The following is a 22905-nucleotide window of genomic DNA, read 5'->3' on the forward strand; positions in this document are numbered from 1 at the left end:
TTTCTTTGCATTATTTGAGGTCTGAAAGCTCTGCATCTTTTTTTGGTTATTTCAGACATTTCTTAGTTTCTGCAAATAAATGCAGATCATTTCCATTGACATCATAACTGGCCTGGTTATCCTGCAAGACCAGAGAGAGAGATATATGAGGACAAGTTGTATTTAAAAATGGGGGCAGATTTATTTATCACAGGCTTTAATGGAACCGTCAGAAGTTGAACAAGCTGAAGACCTGGATTAGGCTTTGATTTGGCCTTCTTTCGTAAATGTGTTTGAAATTATACTGTAAATAATCATAGCTGGTTTACAGCCAGATGGATTGTCCTGGACAGAGAAACAACACGTACTCACTCCCACTTAAAATCACACACACACATAGTTCTGTACAAGAACCGGGTGGTTCCTCTCAATCCCATCATTTTTATTTGAAATTTGGGAGAAATGTTGCCGTAATTTATAGAATTAAACAACAGTGTTCAATGTTCTCAAACATATACCTATAATTAGCAAAATCAGAGAAACTGAAGTGGTCTAATTGTTTTTCCACGGCTGTATATTATTTATGCCATTGTTAGTTAAAACACTTATACAAAGTTAACACACTCATGTAAAATAAGGGTACTGCAGCTGATACACAGAGGTAACTCAAACCCTTGTGTTTACAATTACTCTATTATTGCTGTGGGGGAAGAGGGCTATAAATAGCGCGGGTGTAATAGCGGGTCTTGGCCGGAGAGGGGCGCAGTAGTGCGGAAAACTTTAACAGAAACTTTTCCCTGCTCGTCCTTGGAGCGCAGAATGTCAGGGGGACTTTATAGCCACGACCAGCCGGGAGAAGCGGCCGGACTGACCGCCTGAGATCATGCTGTGTGTCGTGGCGAGAGCGGCGGTGAGTCCACGTTAGCGCTGTGAGCTTTAATTAGTGCCGAGACCTGCTGACTGCTGACCGGAGCGGGTTAGGGGTTCACTCCCTGCTCCACCCCTGCTCCACCCTTCAGAGCAACTGGACTGTTCAGCGTCTGCAGCTTTAAAGTCTGTTATTGTGTGATCTGTGTGAGAGTTAACCTACAGAAGCTGTTTATACTCAGTGTTAGTTATTCTGTAGAGAGGGAAACGCAGTTAGCTGGTCTGTTTGTGTGAGTAGGTTCGCAAACATTAAAAAAACATATCTTAACCTGTTTGTTCTGAAGGTGTCAGCTGTAATAATAATACTCAGGTGTGAGAATGGACAGTGCTGAACTGTGGAATGACCTTTCTAAAGTGAGCTGAGGCAGATCTGACCCGAGCATGACAAGAGTTTGGGTCTGAGCTGTAGTCAGTCTCACATTACGAGCTGAAAGGCGTGAGGCAGCCTGGCAGAGAGAATCAAAACAAAAGCTGGACCAGCCAGTTCTCAGCTACTGAACACTGCAGCACACCAGGCCTGTGGGGTTTCTATTCTATCATAGAAAACAATGTAAAAGCTCTGCTGAAAATCCAGATCAAGACCACTTTTCGCTGTTTGTTGGATTCTGATGATCAAAGCTGGTCTTTAATTGTTAAATTGGTTAAAGCTGGCCATTCATGCCCTCTGCTGGCTGGTTAATCTCTTGATCAGCACAGTGTATGTTCAATTAATTTGTTTGAATTTGGTCTTGATCAGGTTCAGATTCACACTACACAATTTTAGTCCCGTTTTTCAGTCGCAGATAGTTTTCCGTTGATCACAGTCAAAAAATCTGCTCGGAGGTAAATGGGGGATCTTTCTGCGCTCGCTCAGTCCTGTAGTGTGAACTACTGAAAGACGCTTGCCGACTCGTCGCCGACTGATCGGCAACGAGTCGCAGATGCCTGGCAAATATTTGGCATGCTAGACATCTGACCCAATCAGCGACTGGGAGTCAGAAGCAGCTATATCAGTTAATTACTATTAAACACTAGAGGGAGCTAAAAACTTAATAATAATAATAAAAAAATAATGAACTACGTGTTCTGAGTATTTCTTGATTAATTTTGGAAAGTAGAATAATGTATTATACCAGTACTAAAAAAGCAAAGAAAGCGGGCCTGTATATTTTAGTTTATCTAGAGAAAACAGGTTTTGCACTGTAAAGCACTGTGAGCTGAGTGGTTAGCGAGCTGAACCTGGAGATACAAGACAAGCATGTTTAAAAGGTTTATTACTGGAGTTCAAAATAATAAAAAATTATGTCTGCAGAGCTGAAACATTTGACATAGTTCTGTGTTAAGACATGTTATAGTATAAAAGGGAACATATTTTTCGGACTATAAGGCGCACTACTAAATCTTATAATTTTTCCAAAAATCAATAATGTGTTATATAATCCGGTGTGCCTTATGTATGAATTATATCAGTCAGGTTGCAAGGAGCATTAAATACACTTCTCTTAAGTCCAGCGTTATTAAGGAGTTTCAGTGGAGTTTCTCCAGCACCAAGGCTGGAGCAGTATTAGCATTAGTCGCTAACCACAGTGTTTGCTCTTTCACCATTCAGAGGTGAGTATATAGGACTGTAGTCTGCACTTCTACCGTATAAAACAAGCAAGATGAGAAGAACTGCTAGCTGATAGCGCCCTGGGTTACTGGAACACTCAAGGTTCCTCAGTCTACCGCTATCAGGTGGCATTTACAGGCACTAACTGTGGCTGGCTAGCACTGCTAACTTTGGCTGACTAGCATTGTTAACACTGGCTACTGGGCTGGCTAGCGCTGATAGACGGGCCTGGCAAAGTACTTGCTAACCGTGACTAGCGCTCACCCTTGGACAAAATACTGGAATTCTAAGCTTACTGTAAATAAACAGAAGCACTTTACTCACACAAATAAACAGTTTTCAGGAGAGAAATCTGTGTAGATTAACATCCAGCGCTTGTTTGACTTGAATTTCTTTTTTTTTTAAGAATTACTTTTTTTTGCTTACTTAAGTGCCCCCAGCAAGGAGACCTGTTGAATTAGAAGGGAAACTTGGTGACGCCCTTGTTCACTTCAAGAATGCATTCTTACTAGTGTGCGTAATGTGCCTTATAATCCAGTGCGCCTTCTGTATGATAGATAGAATAGACCAGACAAAAGACCTTAAATGATAGTGCGCCTTATAATCCGGTGCGCCTGAAAAATACAGTAGCCAATCAGAACACAGATGTTTTATATAATAGCAGCACATAAAAAAGCCTGTTCTAAGGCAATATGAACTACGAACTTTCGATGTAAATTAACCTAAATATACAGACACACCTCTTCTTTATGAGTTCCTGGAGGTGCTAAAAAATAATTGCTGATTTTCCTTCATGCTGTGCTCCTGCTCATCTTAAATAATCCATCTCAGTTGAATTTAGGTCAGAGGATTGTGGAGGCCAAACACTTTTTTGTTCACTATGTAATTCTATATGTGTCCTTTAATATTAACCTACATTGTAGAAAATAAAGAAATAAAGAAACATTTGACTAGGACTGTACATTATAAGTGGCCCTCATTAGTAATAAGTATATTACTCATAACTTATGAATGTGTATTTACACACAATGTGATGTAATGCTTCTATTACATAAAAAAATAATAATTATGGAAACATTTTTTTCTTAAATATTTCCAGTGCAGGGCAGGAGTAGGGGTGCCCTGTCGCCTGGTGAGGCCGGTGGTGGCGCTCCAGCTATCCAGTCGCTCCATTGCTCACCAAGATGGCCTGCCCAAACTCCCTGTCCCGCCACTCAAACAGACATGTGACCGCTACCTCGCCATGCTGGAGCCGCTGATCAGTGAGGAGGAGATGGAGCACACCCGTGAGCTCATGGCCGAGTTCCTCCGAAGCGGCGGGGTGGGAGAAAGGCTGCAGAGGGGGCTGGAGCGAAGAGCCCGCAAAACTGAGAACTGGGTATGTATAGGTACACACATACACAATAGAGTATAACAGAGAGAGACAGAGAGTTTCTGCTGTCCTTACTTTTCTAACACTGTGCCAAACTCTTTTTGCCTGATGCAGCTTTCTGAGTGGTGGATGCAGTCAGCCTACCTGGACTCTCGTATGCCAGTCGCTGCGTATACCAGCCCTGGGGTGGTCTTACCCCCGATGCATTTCCAAGACCGCCAGGGACAGATGAGGTAAACACTCTAATGATGAAATTTCAGAGACATAATACTGTCAAAGCAGATTAAAGTATAAGTGAGTGTAATAAAGAGTTATATAACATATTTCTGTTAAAGGATAGGATAGAGTAGATTGATGAAAGGTAGAGAAGGATAGAGTAGAGTGAGAGAAAGGAGTTGAAGCAACTAGCTCACAGTATAGTTAAGCATATATAATTGAATAGAATTTAGTATACAGTTTAGAATAGAGTACAATAGAATAGTGTATAGTTTAAAAATAAGAATGGAATTAAACAGAGTAATTTATAACAGAGTAGACCTAAAAATAGAATTTAGCGGATCAAGGTAGGTCAGAATAGAGGCTGTGGATACTATTTTTTCTTTCTGATACATTACCAGATTTTTAAGTATCTGCCAATACTAAGTTCCAACACTATTCAATTCTAACTTGAGTACTCAAAAGGTGCCTATAGCGCTGTATTTTTTATAGCTTTTGTGTTTGAAAGGGCAGTATTCTCTAGCCAAAAAAAGATAAGAGAACGTAAGCTTACTGGTTGTGTCAGGTGTGGACCAAGGAGAGGACGCTGAGAGCAGATGCAAATGCGAGGTTTTTATTATAAAACAAAGAAAACAAATAATAAACCAAACAAAAAGAAGGGACTATTTATACACATGGACGAAACAGGAAACACCTGGGGACAGGTAACGAGGGGGTGAAGCTATAGATGCATGTGCACGTGGAGGAACACGGGACTGGGACAGAGACACAGAGATAAACACAGGACAATGTGGGGAATGACACAGGCACGGAGGGAAAAGGTAAACAAACACAGAGAGAAATACGAGCACAGAAGGGAAATGACAGGGATATACAAGGATATGACAGGTTAAGTAACTGCATATTTGAAAAGCTGAAGTGTAATATACTGTATTACCTGACCATCATTCCAGTAAGACATCAAGCATTCTTTTGTAGTAATATCAATGTAGTAGAATGTAGTAGAATTCAGCTGTACTGCTGAAACAGAGATGCTGATTCTGATACTGAGATTTGGGACTTTAAGCTGCAGGTTGACCTTTACATAGACTTCTCCTATTGCTATTTTAAGATCAGTTTGCAACACATTGCAGCTTTTGCCGAATGATCCATGGTTAAGATCTGTGTCAAACTCGACAAGTGCTTTAAACAGCAGTGACAACTATGTTCCCCATTTACACTTGTCCCTAAATGTGTTCATGTACCTTGTCCTTTGGGGCTGTGTTGTTTACACACAGGAAGTTGTGTGTACAGCCAAAAGCAACAGTAAAGGGTTGGGGGGGGTGAAGGGGGGTTGGGTGTTTAACCCTTTGGGTGCTACTGATTTTCCTTTATGGCAATCAAAATACAGGGAGGGTCCTTTTGAAGATTTTAAAGACCACAGTTTAAAGGTGTCAATCCACCGTTTTTTCATTCATTTCATTCATCTAGTTGTGGTCTCTAGTGTAAATGAATGCCATGTGAGCTGTTTTTTGTGAAAATAGGTGATCAGTGTTCCACTGATCCAGTATAACAGTGCTTTAGTCTGGTGGAGGAGTGGGTGGGGGGGAGTTAGTGGGGGGATTTCGGCTCTTGCTCATGAATATTCATACATGCAAACATATCACCTCTGATTGGCTAACAGCATTGCGAAACCAGAAAGCAGCGAGACGGACAACAGTTTTTACATTTATAACAGTCTCTGCAATGTTATATGTTACTTTACAGCTTGTGTAATTCCCTGCTAACAGCAGTTCAGCCACTGGCCTAGTCTTAGAGTCTCTAAACGCAAAATTCTAAAATACTAATTCACGGGTTGACGTAGACACAGATGTTTTTCCTTATGAGCTTGTTTTTCTGATTGTTTTCTTTTACTAGCTACTGCAGACAATGGAGGTTGAGGAAGAGTTTCATGTGCCGCATGCATATACAACTCAGTTAGGCCTATTATATTTCACAAAGAACAAGAACAAGTGGATTTTAAAGAAACTGATCTCTCTTGACACTGATCTTCAATCTGTATAGGTTTGCTGCCAAACTGATTGCTGGGGTTTTGGACTTCAAAAGAATGATTGACAAGTGAGTCCTAAGTATTTGTTAATCTGAAAAGTTAAAGTCGCAGTTGTTGTTGTAAGGTTTAATAATGACCATTAATTTGCATAATCCTCTTTTGCAGTGAAACACTGCCTGTTGAGTACCTAGGAGGAAAGCCTTTATGTATGGACCAGTATTACCAAGTGCTGTCATCTTGTCGACTGCCAGGGCCCAAGAAAGACACTGTGGTGAACTATGGCATTGGAAAGACGTCTCCAACCCACATCACTATAGTGCACAACTTTCAGGTAAGCATCATTTAAATTATTGATCTTGGTCCCCTCAATAAGAACACAGCAGAGAACTCTTGCAGTGAAAGCCAAGGAAGTGTTGTAATCTGGTGAAGACATTCCTGGGAAATCCTTGCAGTTTATAGACAAACATTATCCTGCTGAAAAATGCTATCCAGAAGCCCTGCTATCAGAGGCAACTCATGTGTGCACATATCAATAAGCTGTTATTGTCCCTCGTATCGCCACTAGGGGTGACTGAATGATGACTCCCACAACTATCACGTCAGCAATTGGGTCAGTTTATCGTTCCACAGCAAAGACAGGATTGCAGTGCTCACTACAAGGCCTTCATATTTTAACCTGACTGCTGTCGGACATCAGACTTTCTAGAGTTTGGATGGGTTGCTATTCGTGGCAACTCTTATCAACAGTATTCGTATACTACAAATGGTGGGAGGGTGAAAGCTAGTATGTGCTTAGTTTGTACTAACGTAAAGCTCCACCACAAATGATCTCATCAGTGTTATGTTGTGATTTAGGATTGAGTTTATGGGAATTTTTTCCCATTCTTCCAGAAGTGCATTTGTGGTCAGATACTAGGGCTACAACTAATGTTTTTTTAGTAGTCTGGCGATTTTTTTTTTCTGATTAATCGATTAGTAAGCGATTATTTCTGCTTGCTGTGGGTATGGCTCTTGTTTCTAGCTTTCACTATTGGTTCAAAATGTTAGAAACAGCTGAATATGGGATTTAAATGCCCTTCAAATGTCCAGAACATTTATATTTGAATGAGGAAGGTGCTGATATTTAGTGAGGAAAATCTGAAATATGCTGTAATTGGACTATACGCAGGTCGAGTTGAGTGTTATCTGTCTATAACATTGTGTTGTTTGTCCCCAGGAATTTGTGTTGTGCTATTGATTGATAATAATTAGTCGACAACAAATATTTAGAGTCGACAAATTTTTATAATCGATATTATCGATTATATTGACTAATCATTGCAGCCTTATTAGATACTGATGTTGGATGAAAACACCTGGCTCAGTGTCTTTGCCCTAATATTTTTGTATTATAGCAGGAAGGGGCCAGCCCCAAACTCTTCCTACAAAGTTGCGAGCATAAACTTGTCCAGCATATCTTGTTATGCTAAAGCATTAAGATGTCCTTTCACTGGAACTAGGGGATTAAAAATAGTCCCACACCGTTATTCCTTCTCCACCAAACTTACATGAACTTACACAATGCAGTCACACAAGTACAGTTCTCCTGGCAACTGCCAAAACCAAACTCAACCATCAGATTGCCAGACTGAGAAGCATGATGTGTTTTGCATTGCATTTTGTCGTGTAATGCTGGGATGGAGGTGCTTGGCCATGGAAACCCATTCCATGAAGCTCTCTGCGCACTGATCTTGAGCTTATCTGAAGTCCACATAAAGTTTAGATGTCTGTACAGATTGACTCTGCAGAAAGTTGGTGACCTTTGCACACTATGTGCCTCAGAATCCACGGACCCAACTGTCATTTTATAAGGTCTTCTTTACACTGAAAAAAGCCTGAACGCAGAACTATAGCAGCTAACTTTTTTTTTTTATATAATTTTATTTTTAATTTTTTCCCCATTTTCTCCTCAGTTTACATGACAAATTACCCAACCCACTCATTGGGACTCTCTCTATTACTAGTAATGCCGTAACCCCAGAAGGTGACAACTAGCACATGCCTCCTCTGATACATGTAAAGGCAGCAACCGCCTCTTTCTAAACTGCTGCTGATGAAGCATTGCCAAGTAGCCAGCAAGTTTGGAGGAAAGCGCAGCAACTCAGTTCCAGTGCATCAGCTCACAAACGCCTCATACTGCAGACATCTTCCTTTGTAGTGATGTGGGGAGAGAGCAAGGCCAATTGTGCTCTCTCAGGGCTCCGGTAGCCGATGGCAAGCTAAATGAACAGGATTCGAACCGGCGATCTCCTGATCATAGTGGCAGTGCTTAGCCCACTGAACCATTTAGAGCCCAGCTAACTGAATTTTAACCACTGTTATTATGGTTCTATTTCTTGTTTTTATAACCTCTAACCTTTTTTTTTCTTTAAAGTTTTTTGTCCTGGATGTATACAACAGTGATGGCTCCCCACTGACAGTGGATCAGATCTATGTGCAGTTGGAGAAGATCTGGAACTCTTCCTTACAGACCAATAAAGAGCCAATTGGCATCCTCACTTCCAACCACCGGAACACCTGGGGCAAGGCCTACAACAACCTCATAAAAGGTGATCTACGCCAATACTGCTGTACCTAGGTTATTTTGTTTTACGTTGGCATGTGATTCTATTCTTGGTAGCTGTGACTTGACAGTAGAAACCTATGAGTAAATAATGACAAGTGTCTTTGTGTCTTTTTTGTATGTATTATAGACAAGACGAATAAGGAGTCAGTGCGGATGATCCAGAAGAGTATCTTCTTAGTGTGTCTAGATGCTCCCATGCCGCGAGTGTCGGATGACATTTACTTCAGTAAGGTAGCGGCGCAGATGCTGCATGGCGGAGGGAGTCGCTGGAACAGTGGAAACCGCTGGTTTGATAAAACACTGCAGGTCAGTCCTAGAACCCACATATGGCAGGGGTAAAACAGACCTTGCTTTAAGCTTAAAATCCACCTTTTCTTGTTCTATGTGAAATACAATAGGTCTCTCTTAGTTGTATATGATGCTGCACATGAAACTCTTCCTTAACCTTCATTGTCTGCCGTAGCTAGTAAAAGAAAATATTCAGAAAAATGAGTCGATCAGGAAAAGCACAGTGTAAACGTCAACTCGTGAATTAATTTTTAATGGCCTCGCCCACCTTGGCTCTGGACCCCCCCCCCCCAGGCAGGTCTCTTCAGACAGGAGCTAACAACACTAGAAACAGCATGGCAGTTTGTTCCTGTAAAAGCTAGCTAAGAAACAAATGGTTAGAATTTGTCTATGCAACACCACCATCAAAGTACAATTGACATAGGTGTATGTTTAAAACAGTTCTGTTTACACTAGTTAAAAGTAAAATAAATACTTTCTGGACCTGGACTACCTACCTTTGGTTGTAACTATAGGTTTACACATGCTCTCCAGTGGATTTCACGTTTTACAGAGACTCTAAGACTAGGTCAGTGGCTGAACTGTGCTTTGCAGGGTAAAATAAAGACATTAGTGTAAAAATGTCTTTATTTTAAAATGTTTCTTACTGTTGCCTCACAGTGCTGTTAGCCAATCAGAGGTAATATGTTTCCATGTATAGATTTTCATGAGGAAGAGCCGAAATCCTCCACAGGAATAAAGCACCATTATACCAGATCACCTGAGCACTTTTTCACAAAAACATGGATCTTTGATCAGTAACTGTATTGTTTTAAGGTGGCTAAGTTGGTCCTTTAGTTCAGATTTATTTTAACCACCCAGTCTTTCTTAGGCATCTTCCACTGAATTGATCTGAGAACAAATTTCTGTCTTTATTTTATTGTTTGCGTCTTTTTTCCAATTACAGTTTATAGTGGGAGAGGACGGATCATGTGGTCTGACCTATGAACACGCCCCAGCTGAGGGACCTCCCATTGTGTACCTTGTGGACCATGTGGTGGCGTACATGTAAGTATCTGCTCATTTTGTGTGTATAAATGTGTTTATTTGTGTGTGTGTGTGAGACAATATGATTTTGAAACATGTCCAAATGCTCAGTTAAAGTTTTTTGTTCTGATGACAAAATAAAAGATGAAAGAAAAGCATAGTGGTGATGTGGGTTATCTAGTTTAGTGCAGCCTGCATGAAAATGTTTACAAATGCAACAACAGATATGACATGATGACACTACAGCTTACACTAGCTTTAAAATAAAGGGTGACAAATGTCAGACAGAAATTTTAGCTTTCACTTTGAAAGTATTTTGTGGTACTGCTTCCTTTATATTAGTGACTTTTAATTTGACACAGCCTCTTTGTTTGGTGGTACTAGTGACTTTTATTCTGAAACACACTGTTTGGTTTTGTTACTTTTATTTTGACATGGTCTGTTCATTTCTATTTGTGTCTTTGAATTTTGTACAGTTTATTGCTTTTTTCTACTTAGTCTCCATATTTTCTTTCATTCTGTTACACATTAAAATTAATAGTGTAGTCTATTATTCTATGGTCAACTGCATTAAGCATTAAGAGCATCTTAATATGAAGAGAGAGTGCTCTGTGGGAACATCTAAGAATCATTCTATTGCTAAGAACATTTTAATAGTAAGTGTGTAGAACTTTTCATAGATCTAAATAACTTATCTTGCTACAAAGGTTCTTCACTCACACATAACTATTACAAACATGGCTCTTTATGGAACCGAAAATCAGTCTTCTTTGATTTTTGAGAATGGCATTGTTTTGATATTTTCCATTTTTTGCTCTAGGAGGCGGACCTGATTATAAGTCGAAATATGTTACACTAGTAAGGAAAGGGGGTGTAATTCTTAAAAAAGCATTTACTTTTAAAGTCAAATGAGCGCTGGATGTTAACCTACTCAAATTAACTACTAAAGTGCATTTTTAAACGGTAATCAGGCAGGCTACAGGCTAATGCTCACAACAGCGACAGAGCTAGCGCATAGCTAGGCTAGCAGTTAATGCTAATGTTGCTCCAGCACTACAGGCTAATACTAACCTCTGAACAGCAAAAGAGATAGGGCTTAGCGCGATTAGCAGCTAATGCTAATATCCCGTCTTGGTGCCTCGGGCTAAACTGAAACACCTGTATATTGCTGCACTTCATCAGAGTGGCTTTACTGCTCCTTACAACCTGACTGGCACTGGATTATAAGGCACACTGAAGATTTTTGGGACAAGTAAAGGATTTTAAGTGTGGCTTATAGTGCAAAAAAATATGGTAGTGTATTTATATTAACTTAATAATTATGATTTCTGAAAAATATTTGTCAATACTTTTTTCACCCTTTTGTAGAACTGGGCTAAATAATAATGGGAAAACCCAGAGCTTATGTGAATTAGACCATAAACAACTAAAACATACATCAGCTAAAAGTTAAAGATTATTTAGTCCTTAATATATCTTCAGTGTTGGGAAGGTTACTTTTAAAATGTAATCCCTCACAGATTACTGATTACATCACTCAAAATGTAATTTGTAACGTAATCAGTTACATTACTTCAAGTGAGTAACGTAATCTGATTACTTTGGATTACTTACAATATTGTCGTTTTTTTAAGCCTGAATGAATGTAGCAACCACATATTGCATATTATTATTTTATTTTTCTTTCCAGTTAACAAATAGATAAACAAATAAAACAGCCTTTTCAATCACTCTATAAAAATACTTATGAAACCATTTCATCAAACAATTTTATGAAACCCTTCTATAAATTGATGATAAAACCATTTAAAAATAAACAATGTAACAACAACTGTAAGCTATCTATTTGCAGGTTTGCCACCAGTGTTAATTTTGACAACAAATTATGATTTAGTCTTAGTTATAGTCTTGTGACGAAAATAGCGTTTAGTTTTAGTCACAATTCAGTAATTTAGTCAACTTAGTTTTAGTCGACTTAATGTCATAAGAATATAGTCTACTAAAATTACAGTAAATTTAGTCGACTAAAATGTAAAGGGTGTAAATGTAAATGCTTTTTCATCAGTTCCCTTGAATTATTAACTATACACGTATACGGAATGAAACGTTTAATAACCACTTGAGTAATATTGTTAATGTTTGAATGTGAAATATATTTATATATGATTTAATGTATATTATTATTATAGGTGTGTGACTATATATATTTTACATTTAAAATTTTGCTCTAGAAATCAGGTCATAAAACAACTGAATAGTTAAATTATAGTTTGAACAGAGCTGTAGATGCAAAAACTTTTAAAGGATCTAGTTTTATCTCCAGCAGTAACCCAGCACACCTACTGGAGCTACATTCTATAAATGAGATCAAAAACACACCTTCACACACTGTCCTGTAGAGATGCTCTCAGGATGTACTGAGAGACTTCATGAGTTAAAGTGAGAAACTTATGAGAAAGTGCTGTAAGGAACTGTACACAGACTTTTGGGTTCATAGATTCACTTATTTTATTGTTTTATTTTGGTTATATTATTGAGTTCCTTTCTGAGCTGTTCCTGCTTTAACACTAGCTATATCTTTCCCAGTGTGAGACTAAGCAGATGATCTGATCTTAATGAGTTAGGGTTCTGTATCAGTTCTGTGTTTTAGTGCACTGCCGAGTTAAACACACTATCAGCTCATGAAATAGCATCAGTATTAAAACGCGGATATCTGCATGGAGATCTGTGGGACTCAGAAGCTGAAAGATTAGTGGTGTTTTTACCGGAGATGGAGTCGCTCCACACGGTTTACACATTATCTTGTTTTTCGCGACGTCAAAGGAGAAATATATCGCCTCTCCTCTCTCTCTCTTCCTGCTGAACACTGTCGAGTTAACTTCCAGTCGAGCTCCGTAACGACAGTTTAATTCCCGGGTTTGTAACTCAGCGCGCGGCGCTACTGCAGGAGAGGCGGGTACTGATTGGATGATCTCCACCTTCGCTAAAGTAGCAGTGATTGGATCTCTTCCTAACTGGTCCCTACCTTTCACAGAACTAAATCAGTTCTGATTGGATTTCGTCCCTGCCAAACATTTTCGTCTCGTTTTTATTTGTTGACCAAAATGTCAGTTAATTTCGTCTCGTTGTGTGTGCGGAGCCGCTGTCTGCCCCTCCTCCCTGTGTGTGTGTGTGTGCAGCGAGATGGGACGAGGGGCAGACAGTTCCCTTTCATATCAGAGCGATTTCACCGCAAAATGTTATTTGCGTTTTGTCAGTGTTGGAAGAGCAAAAATAGGAAAGTACCGCAATGTAATCCTTTAATTTTAGCAGAGTAACTGTAATCTGATTACCATTTATTGAAGCAGTAACTGTAACGGATTACAGTTACTTATAATTTGTAATCTGATTACGTAACGCCGTTACATGTAATCCGTTACTTCCCAACACTGTATATCTTAATCTGATTTCTAGACCTTGCCCTGATCTAAGAAATCAGAGTGTGCTGTTTACTATTCCAATATCTAAAGGTTTTTTAGAGTACATGTAAACAGACTCACTGACTCAGAACTTGGTGAGAGTTATTTAACAAGTATTTCTACTGTAAAACGTTGTGACTAATGTCTTTAACTCTTCACATCAGGAAGAAAACTGAGATGGTGCGAGCTCCTATGATTCCACTGCCCATGCCTCTGAAACTGCGCTTCAACATAACTCCTGAAGTCAAAAAGGACATTGAGAAAGCCAAACAAAACATGAATATGTAAGTATATTTTATATAAACTATTTAAGTAATAGTTAATAATTGTTCTATATTGAGTAACTTTATCAACTTTATTAGAGGTATAGATTCTAAATCTGAATTCATTGTTGTGTGTAATGGCCATTTTGTTTCATTTATTGACAAAGAAATAGCACACAGTTTAATGTAAATGTAGTTCACTTTAAAACTCAATATGTATATATTATATACAGCTCTGAAAAAAATAAGAGACCATTTAAAAATTCTGAGTCTCTTTGATTTTACCAAATTGAAAACCTCAATTTATTATTACCATCAAACCAAGCTAAAGTGAACATGCTTTCTTTGCAGTATTTATCTTTTTTATTATTTTAGTCATTTCTCATTTTCTGCAAATAAATGCTCCAAATGACAATATTTTAAATTGTATTTTATTATGTTGTCCTTAGCTTAGTCCTTAGAGTAAACAACAATGTTCATTTTACTTAAACATATACCTACAAATAGCAAAATCAGAGAAACTGATTCAGAAAATGGTATCTGTATAGATTTAATAGCAAAATGTTATAGAGTAATAACTCTTGACTTCTACTGGATACTGTATACAAAACAAGAATGCTAGTGAGGCAGAATGAGACAGATTTGAATTTGAAACTCCCCTTTGTTGCATTTATGTCCTGATAAATGATTGATTGTTGTAACTGGAGTCCTCCTGCTCTGCAGAATGGTCCACGACCTGGATGTTCGAGTGCTGAATTTCTCTCACTACGGGAGGAAATACCTCAAGTCTTGTAAAATGAATACAGATGCCTTTATCCAGATGGCTCTGCAGCTGGCGTACTACAGGTATGGTAGGACCCAGGGCACTGTGTGCTGTAAATAGCAACATACTGATGATACATTTTCAGCGGTTCATGAGCATTGGCAGCAGGTAGAATCAGGAAGGCCTGTTCTTGCATGTCTTGATTTGTAGGTTCAAGTTTCCATGCATTCCTAGTTGCATATTTTCACGGCTTTATCATGCTTAGATAAGCCTTAATTTGGTATAGAAAGGTATGTAGTTTTCTATATATCCGAGATGTGGTTAATCTGCCAAGACATGTTTGTATGTCCAGGTTTCCTTTTACGCTTCAAACTAGACGCGCATAAACTTCATTGGTGCACCTTTTAATCTGGTGTGCCTAAACTTTACCATTCAGTTATTAAGTAGCAGTAAAGCCACTCCACCTAAGTACAGTGTTGTACAGAAGTTTCAGGTTAGTTCTCCAGCACTCGAGAGTGCAGCAGTATTAGCTTTATCTGCTAACCGCACTAAGCCCTAGTTATTTTGGCGTTCAGAGGTGAGGATATCGGTCTGTAGTCCGATATAGTCAGGGTTCCCTAGTAAAGCGATGTCGGGCGGCCACGACATAGCCAACCACGACTAGCCTTAGTGGAAATCTGCTAATCTTAAGCTTACTGTAAATAAACAGAAGCGCTTTACTCACTCCAAAAACACTTTTCAGAAGAGAAATCTGTGTAGATTAACATTCAGGGCTCGTTTGTCTTTAAAAGAAATTTTCTTTTTTTTAGGAATTACAGTTTTGTTTACTTAGCTTAGCTGTACCCATGCGTTTTAATTACGCGTTTGCACGGAGATCCACGTAAACACAACAGCGAGTGGAAATGGAGGAGCTACTGAACGTGATGTCGTGACCGGGAAAGCCTAAAAACTCACTGGTCCTCCTGTTTTCTATGATAATGATTTCATGATAATTATGCCTATAGAAATGCTTCATACTAATACTAATACAAGCTAATACTGACTTTTTTGCCTTCTTTTTAAAGTTGCTATATTAGAATTACAAAGTTTTTTGAGCTATAGCCGTGAAAAAAAGGAAACCTCAGTAATTCTATGGAAGTTTTAAAAGGTTTCTTGAACACAGTCCACATCATATCACTTACAAATAATTTACTGCTTTACAGTTCAGGGCTACTTCCTTGTTAATATGTTTTTCTCTGGTTTTAGGATTTACAACATGTGCTGTCCTACATATGAGAGCGCTTCCCTGCGCATGTTCAAACTGGGCAGAACTGAGGCCATCCGTACAACGTCCACAGAGTCGCTCAAGTTTGTACAAGCTATGGACAACAAGGACAAACAGGTCAGGCAAAGTCATCTTTGCGAATTTGCACTGCTAAATTATTATTTAATTGCGGCCTTGCACTGTCTGTAAGGCTGATATAAGTCATCTTATCAATATGCACATCAACTGGTGTTCATTGCTGTTTTACTGTGTTTAACTGCACTACCTCCATTACACACTGACTAATAGACTACTTTTATGCTTTACATTGTATTGTATTTTATATGTATCATTATATCTTATCCTTCTTTTGTAATTTCTGTGTACTATGTATATATGCTACATACAGCTCTGAAAAAAAAAGACCACTTAAAAATTTGGAGTTTCTTTGATTTTATTAAATTGAAAACCTGATCACAAGCCATCAAACCAAGCTGAACTACTTGAATTGTTGCACCAGGAGTGACAGAAACTTATCCAAAAGCAGTGTGTAAGACTGGTGGAGGGGAACATGCCAAGATGCATAAACTGTGATTAAAAAACAGGGTTATTCCACCAAGTATTGATTTCTGAAAACTTTATGAATATATACTTGTTTTCTTTGCATTATTTAAGCTCTGCATCTTTTTTGTTATTTCAGCCATTTGTCATTTTCTGCAAATACATGCACTAAATGAGAATATTTGTATCTGTCTGTAATTTATAGAATAAAACAACAATGTTCATTTTACTCAAACATAAACCTATATATAGCAAAATCAGAAAAACTGATTCAGATAATGAAGTGATCTCTTATTTTTTTCAGAGCAAATTTTTTTTTCCAGAGCATAATTTTATGTCAGATATCTACTGACATATAAAATTGCTTAGATTGTTTAGAAAATATGCACATTTTTACAGTGACAGAATGAGGCAATTTGCAGTAATAAAATAAAGTAAATAAAATAAAGGGGCACTTCTTGCACCACATGGGACTTGTGCTGAAAACATATTTTTAACTGTGTACCATCAAAGTTAATCCCATTGTGAGGTCACCTATAGGGCACCAAATTGCATTTAGGAGAACCATATACATCAACATATGTCATTTTATTTGCTGGTAAGGACGTCCTTTGGGACACTCTCTGGTAGAATTAGCATAGTAGTCACTTCATATCGCCACTGTTTAATACGGCAGAAGGGCATCCATAGATGGGAAGTTCTTATCTAGAGGATACATAACTATTATTTATTTTAAAAGGGTCCCCCTAAAAGGCACTCAATCACCATTTTTTTCCCACAGGAAGGGCACCCAGTAGGGAACTTGGTCTTATTTTTGCCATTATACATGGCACTTTTTGCACCCCCTCCATATTTGAGTATGCCTGGGCATTTGAACCAGTGTTTTAACATTTGTTTCTTGACAGAACTCAGAGAAACTTGCACTGCTGGAGAAGGCCATCACTGCTCATAGAACGTACACGCACATGGTAGGAGTCTTATAATAGATTAAATCTTATTTCCTTCTTGGATACACATATTGGACACACAAAGATGGTGGTTTCAATTTCTGTCCCCATACTTATTCCATATTCCACCAGGCCATCCATGGGCAAGCTATAGACAGACATCTGCTGGGGCTGAAGATGCAGGGCATTGAGGACCTCACTTCTCTGCCAGAAATTTTCATGGACACCTCCTATGCTGTGGCCATGCATTTCAACCTTTTCACCAGTATGGTACGTGCAAATGTACTGCACCTATTAACATCTTGCAAACTGCCTTTATTAAAAACCTGGACTACCCACTTCTGTGTAAGTAACTAGTTTTACATAGGATCTCTGATGGACTCTAAGGCTAGGTCAGTGGCTGAACTGCACTTAGCAGGGCATTACACATGTTGTAAAGTAACATATGACATTGCAAAGACTGTTATTAGTGTAAAAATGTCTTTATTTTAAAACGTTTCTAACTGTTTCCCATATTGCTGCCTCCTGGTGTCACATTGCTATTAGCCAATCAGAGGCGATATCTTTGTATGTATGTATATTCATGAGCAAGAGCCAAAATCCTATCGTCTCCCCCACACACCCCTCCTCCACCGGACTAATTATACTGGATCATTGAAGCAGTTTTTTTTTTTCACAAAAAACAGCTCACATGGCATTCAGTCATGCTAGCGACCACAATTACACATGTTAAAATGAATGAAAAAACAATGGAATGAGACCTTTAATCATTTATTGATCCTTCTTAATGCAACTATGTTTTTGATAATGATTGATAATGTGATATTTTACAAGAAACTGCAATGATGTCTTTGCCAGGTTGGATCAAAGACAGACTGTGTTATGTCTATCGGGCCTATGGTGCCGGATGGTTATGGGGTCTGCTACAATCCAATGGACGACCACATAAATGTTGCTGTGACGGCCTTCAACAGCTGTGAGGAAACCAACGCAAACAATCTAGCTAGATCCCTCTCGGATGCACTGCTTGACATGAAGGCTCTCCTGGAACAGGTGCCTCAACCCAGCGAGTGAGATTTTGTCCTGGAGAAAGGAACAGGCCGACTAGACCTGGGTAAAAGCCAGACAGGCTATGGAAGAAAACCCACACTGCCTGATGGTAATATTTACTGTTCCCGCGTGGATCATCTGCCACAATGTGTATGCACTACAACTGACAGCTCTCAGTCCCTTATTTCTTTGAGCAAGTCACCATTACTGAAATGTTTGTCGCACAACAGTTTCAGAACAGTGGTGGAAAATGTCATGAACAGAACATTTGAGACGGTCTACAAGTATGTGTTTTTTGTTGTTGTGCTGATACTTAATATTTCTGTTTACTGATTTGTGTGCAGAGGTTTGCTGTAGAACTGCACATTTGTGTTTCTCTGTTCTACTCAAGATTTTAGCACTTAGTCTTCTTTAAAGGCCTGTTGTATACCTATAACTACATATTTATTGAGATAAATATATATATATTCGAACACAGTGCACATAAGCTGTAAAGCCTAAACAAAGAACATGATTTTACAAGATGTTAGAGAAAGAAGAAAGAAAGCCATAAACTTCTAGTTTTCTTGTGAATGAAGTGAAAATGTATAATAAAATCAGGTTTCTGTTGTTTTTCTATTTGTTTGTATTTTTAAATCGGACAGTCCACATTTTAAAGAAGTATAGTACTTCATCAACTGATAATGCTAATATTGCTAATTGTGAATGAACATTACTATGGGTCCACAATAGAATATGTGCACAATGGCCTTCATACTGTATGTCTTTGTGTTTATGCTGTTGTTTGCGCTTAGCAGATGTTAAACATGCAAATGTGCCTTTTAAACAAGTTTTTGAGTTGCTTTTACATGGAAGTTAGATGAGTTTAGCTTCCTCTGGCTTCACATAGGAATACTCTGCTCTGAACGTTCCCTTCTTGTGCTGGTATTCCCCGTGGAACTCCACTTCAGCTCTGCTTCCTGTAGAACTCCACTGGAAAAGCTGCGTCCCTTTAAAGACTGTGGTTTTTACAGCGTCCACATCCCGCATCTGGAAAATCAAAAACAGGCACACAGTGGCTTTTCAATAGAAAGTCATTATAAACATCAGTAATGCCATTGTCACTAAATTTAACTAATACTTTCTTAATTAGTGGTGACTACAGTCCCTCAATCTGTAAAAATACACACAAAAGAGCAAATGGAACCTAATATATTATTTGTTTGTTTTTACAGTGCATCACTTAAAAAATATTTGAGGGTCTTTTTTGGGCACCTGCAATTTATGTCACTTTAGCTGGAAGTCTGGTAATTGCAAATGCTACAATGTACCACATAAGGTAAGGATTATTGTAATGGAAGGAGTTACAAGATCTGTAAATCTAAGCTAGTTTAAGTAAACAAAACTTTAGTTCTTAAAAAAAAACATTTCAGACAGGCAGACAAATGAGCGCTGGATGTTAATCTACACAGATTTCTCTCCTGAAAACTGTTTATTTGGGTGAGTAAGGGACTTCTGTTCATTTACTGTAAGCTTAGATTTCCAGATTTGCACTAAGGCTATGCTGCCCAACAGCTGTACACTGAGGAACCCAGTAAACCAGGGCGATATTAACGGTTTGTCCCACATAGCTCGTTTTAACACAGTATGTTCACCTCTAAGCGGTGAAAAAGCTAGCGCTTAGCACGTTTAACAGGTAATGCTGCCCAAGCAGTGCTAGCCAGGGTTAGCAGCAGCAGGCTACAGGCCGATAATACTCTGAACGGCAAAAGAGCTACCTCTTAGTGACTAACACTAATGGTAATACTGCTTCAGTCTCGAGTCTCGGTGCTGGAGAACTAAACTGAAACTCATGTATAACACTGCACTTCAGCAGAGTGCCTTTACTGCTCCTTACAACCTGACTGGTAAAATTCATACACAAGGCACACCGGATTATATGACGCTCTGATGATTTTTGGGAAAATTTTAAATGCGCCTTATAGTGAGAAAAATACGGTAGCTTTCATGGGATATGGCAAAATAATGGGACAATACTAGTTTAGTGTATTACAACAATCCAAGGAGGAGATTCTAAATGTTTTGGCACATGAATATAAATAAGATTAGTCAGTCAATCTCACCAGAACATATGTAGAATCTGAGGAGCTCGTATTGAACACAGACAGAGCTCTGATATTTATCCTCAGTGCAGGGGGGGCATCGATGAACACTCGACAAGACTGAGAGCTGAAAGTCGAGTATGATGAATTTCTGACGGGATTCTCAATCAGACCAGACGGAGAGAAAAGCTGGACGTCACAATCTGAAGGAGTAGAGTATCAAAGAGTTTTGAAATGGAGTTATGGAGACAAAGTAGCTAACAACTAATTAATATAATTAAATAATTTTATATTTAATCCGGATCTTGCTTTACCAATGCAGATCACTGGACAAGCTTTCAACACGCTTGGAGGAGAACACTAACAGACAGTTATGTTACGTAAGCTAACAAATGCCCATCTTAAATGCAAATCATAGATACTATTTGGTTTAAGTGTGTATTCTTAGTCCACAGTTCAGGCTTTATTGCACTGTTTCTGCATTGTTGCATGGACCTATTTCAGACCGACCTTCATGATGGGTCTTCTTTGGGTTCTTCTCACTCCTGAAGGACAGCAGTACCCCGTTACCAGGGCTGACGCGGCTTTGGCGCACTAAAAGTACGTTGGAACGAGATGTTACCAATTTTCCCGTCATCTTCTCACAGAAACGCCTCAGAGACAGCCTCTCATAAAGAGCGAGGTTCTCTCCTAAACACACACACACATACACAAACCGCAAACATACACTTTCTCATTCCAAGACCGGAGCTTCACATATTTGGAAAGCATAAATGATTGAAAGGGACTCACTGTGTCTGCAGTTAAGAGAACTGGACTCAATTTTGATTTGGATGACTTCATCAAGAGGACGGCCGATAGCGATGAAACACCTTCTCTCTGTAACGTTCTGTAGGTCGATGGTGCCCGAGTCCTGGAGGAAGAGCTGTCCACAGATGCCTGGATCAGAACGACAGAAGATTAAGCCTAATTAAAGGGAAATTACGCCAAAAGTTCAGAATTACTGTGTTACTGTGATGTAAATAAGCTCATTCAGGTTGGTTTGGTTGAAATGAGTTTTATAGAAATTAAGCCAAAATTTTGTCAAATTTGCAACCACTACAGATTAGAGACCAGAGGTGAAGCCAGTCTTGTCTACTCAATTGGTAGACCCACCCCTTCCCCCAGACCAAGCATCTCAGACTGCCTTCATTGAGTTTACAGCACAGATTAAAGGACCAAGAGCAGATTTTGTTTGTCAGAGTTTGTCTAGTAAGTGTAATGTTTCAACAGTAACAGTGCTGTTCATTTATTACAAAACAATTCCAGTACCGGGGCTGTTTACTGCTGAGACAAAGTGAAGCTGCTGCGAAAATGTCATCATTGATTATTTAAACAGTATTTTGACTAAGAGCATTTTTGACAAGAGCTCAACTGTGTCTAATTACATTAACGTTAGCTGACTGACTTACAGGTCCTTCTCAAAAAATTAGCATATTGTGATAAAGTTTATTATTTTCTGTAATGTACTGATAAACATTAGACTTTCATATATTTTAGATTCATTACACACAACTAAAGAAGTTCAAGCCTTTCATTGTTTTAATATTGATGATTTTGGCAAAAAAGTAAAGAAAAAACAAAAATCCTTATCTAAAACAATTAGCATATTTCATCTGACCAATAAAAGAAAAGTGTTTTTAATACAAAAAAAGTCAACCGTCAAATAATTATGTTCAGTTATGCACTCAATACTTGGTCGGGAATCCTTTTGCAGAAATGACTGCTTCAATGTGGCGTGGCACTGCTGAGGTGTTATGGAGGTCCAGGATGCTTCGATAGCGGCCTTAAGATCATCCAGAGTTTTGGGTCTTGCGTCTCTCAACTTTCTCTTCACAATATCCCACAGATTCTCTATGGGGTTCAGGTCAGGAGAGTTGGCAGGCCAATTGAGCACAGTAATACCATGGTCAGTAAACCATTTACCAGTGGTTTTGGCACTGTGAGCAGGTGCCAGGTCCTGCTGAAAAATGAAATCTTCATCTCCATAAAGCTTTTCAGCAGATGGAAGCATGAAGTGCTCCAAAATCTCCTGATAGCTAGCTGCATTGACCCTGCCCTTGATAAAACACAGTGGACCAACACCAGCAGCTGACATGGCACCCCAGACCATCCCTGACTGTGGGTACTTGACACTGGACTTCAGGCATTTTGGCAGTCTTCCTCCAGACTCTGGCACCTTGATTTCTGAATGACATGCAAAAATTGAGCAACAGTCCAGTGCTGCTTCTCTGTAGCCCAGGTCAGGCGCTTCTGCCGCTGTTTCTGGTTCAAAAGTGGCTTTACCTGGGGAATGCGGCACCTGTAGCCCATTTCCTGCACACGCCTGGATGTTTCTACTCCAGATTCAGTCCACTGCTTCCGCAGGTCCCCCAAGGTCTGGAATCGGCCCTTCTCCACAATCTTCCTCAGGGTCCGGTCACCTCTTCTTGTTGTGCGGCGTTTTCTGCCACACAGACTTCCCACTGAG

General features: G+C 39.1%; 2 protein-coding genes across 2 annotated transcripts in view; one reads left to right on the top strand and one right to left on the bottom strand.

Moving 5' to 3' along the window:
- The first annotated feature begins 755 nt into the window (after window positions 1-755).
- zgc:154046 (Carnitine O-acetyltransferase-like) lies at window positions 756-18933 on the top strand. The gene is made up of 14 exons (XM_007260158.4): window positions 756-889; window positions 3594-3872; window positions 3981-4099; window positions 6126-6179; window positions 6277-6442; window positions 8525-8699; window positions 8844-9022; window positions 9951-10051; window positions 13653-13772; window positions 14475-14597; window positions 15760-15895; window positions 17224-17286; window positions 17398-17535; window positions 18124-18933. The coding sequence occupies exons 1-14, from the start codon at window positions 863-865 to the stop codon at window positions 18337-18339; spliced, it is 1896 nt and encodes a 631-aa protein (XP_007260220.3). The 5' UTR covers window positions 756-862; the 3' UTR covers window positions 18340-18933.
- adamts13 (ADAM metallopeptidase with thrombospondin type 1 motif, 13) overlaps window positions 17729-22905 on the bottom strand; it is a 41332-nt gene continuing 36155 nt past the window's right edge. The window contains exons 28-31 of the mRNA XM_049485873.1: window positions 21189-21335; window positions 20907-21086; window positions 20418-20599; window positions 17729-19344 (exon numbers count right to left, since the gene is read on the bottom strand). Coding sequence (XP_049341830.1) covers window positions 19171-19344; window positions 20418-20599; window positions 20907-21086; window positions 21189-21335 — 683 coding nt within the window. The 3' untranslated portion in view covers window positions 17729-19170. The remainder of the gene's footprint in view (window positions 19345-20417; window positions 20600-20906; window positions 21087-21188; window positions 21336-22905) is intronic.

Source organism: Astyanax mexicanus, chromosome 12 (assembly GCF_023375975.1).
Source record: "Astyanax mexicanus isolate ESR-SI-001 chromosome 12, AstMex3_surface, whole genome shotgun sequence".
Taxonomy (NCBI): domain Eukaryota; kingdom Metazoa; phylum Chordata; class Actinopteri; order Characiformes; family Acestrorhamphidae; genus Astyanax; species Astyanax mexicanus.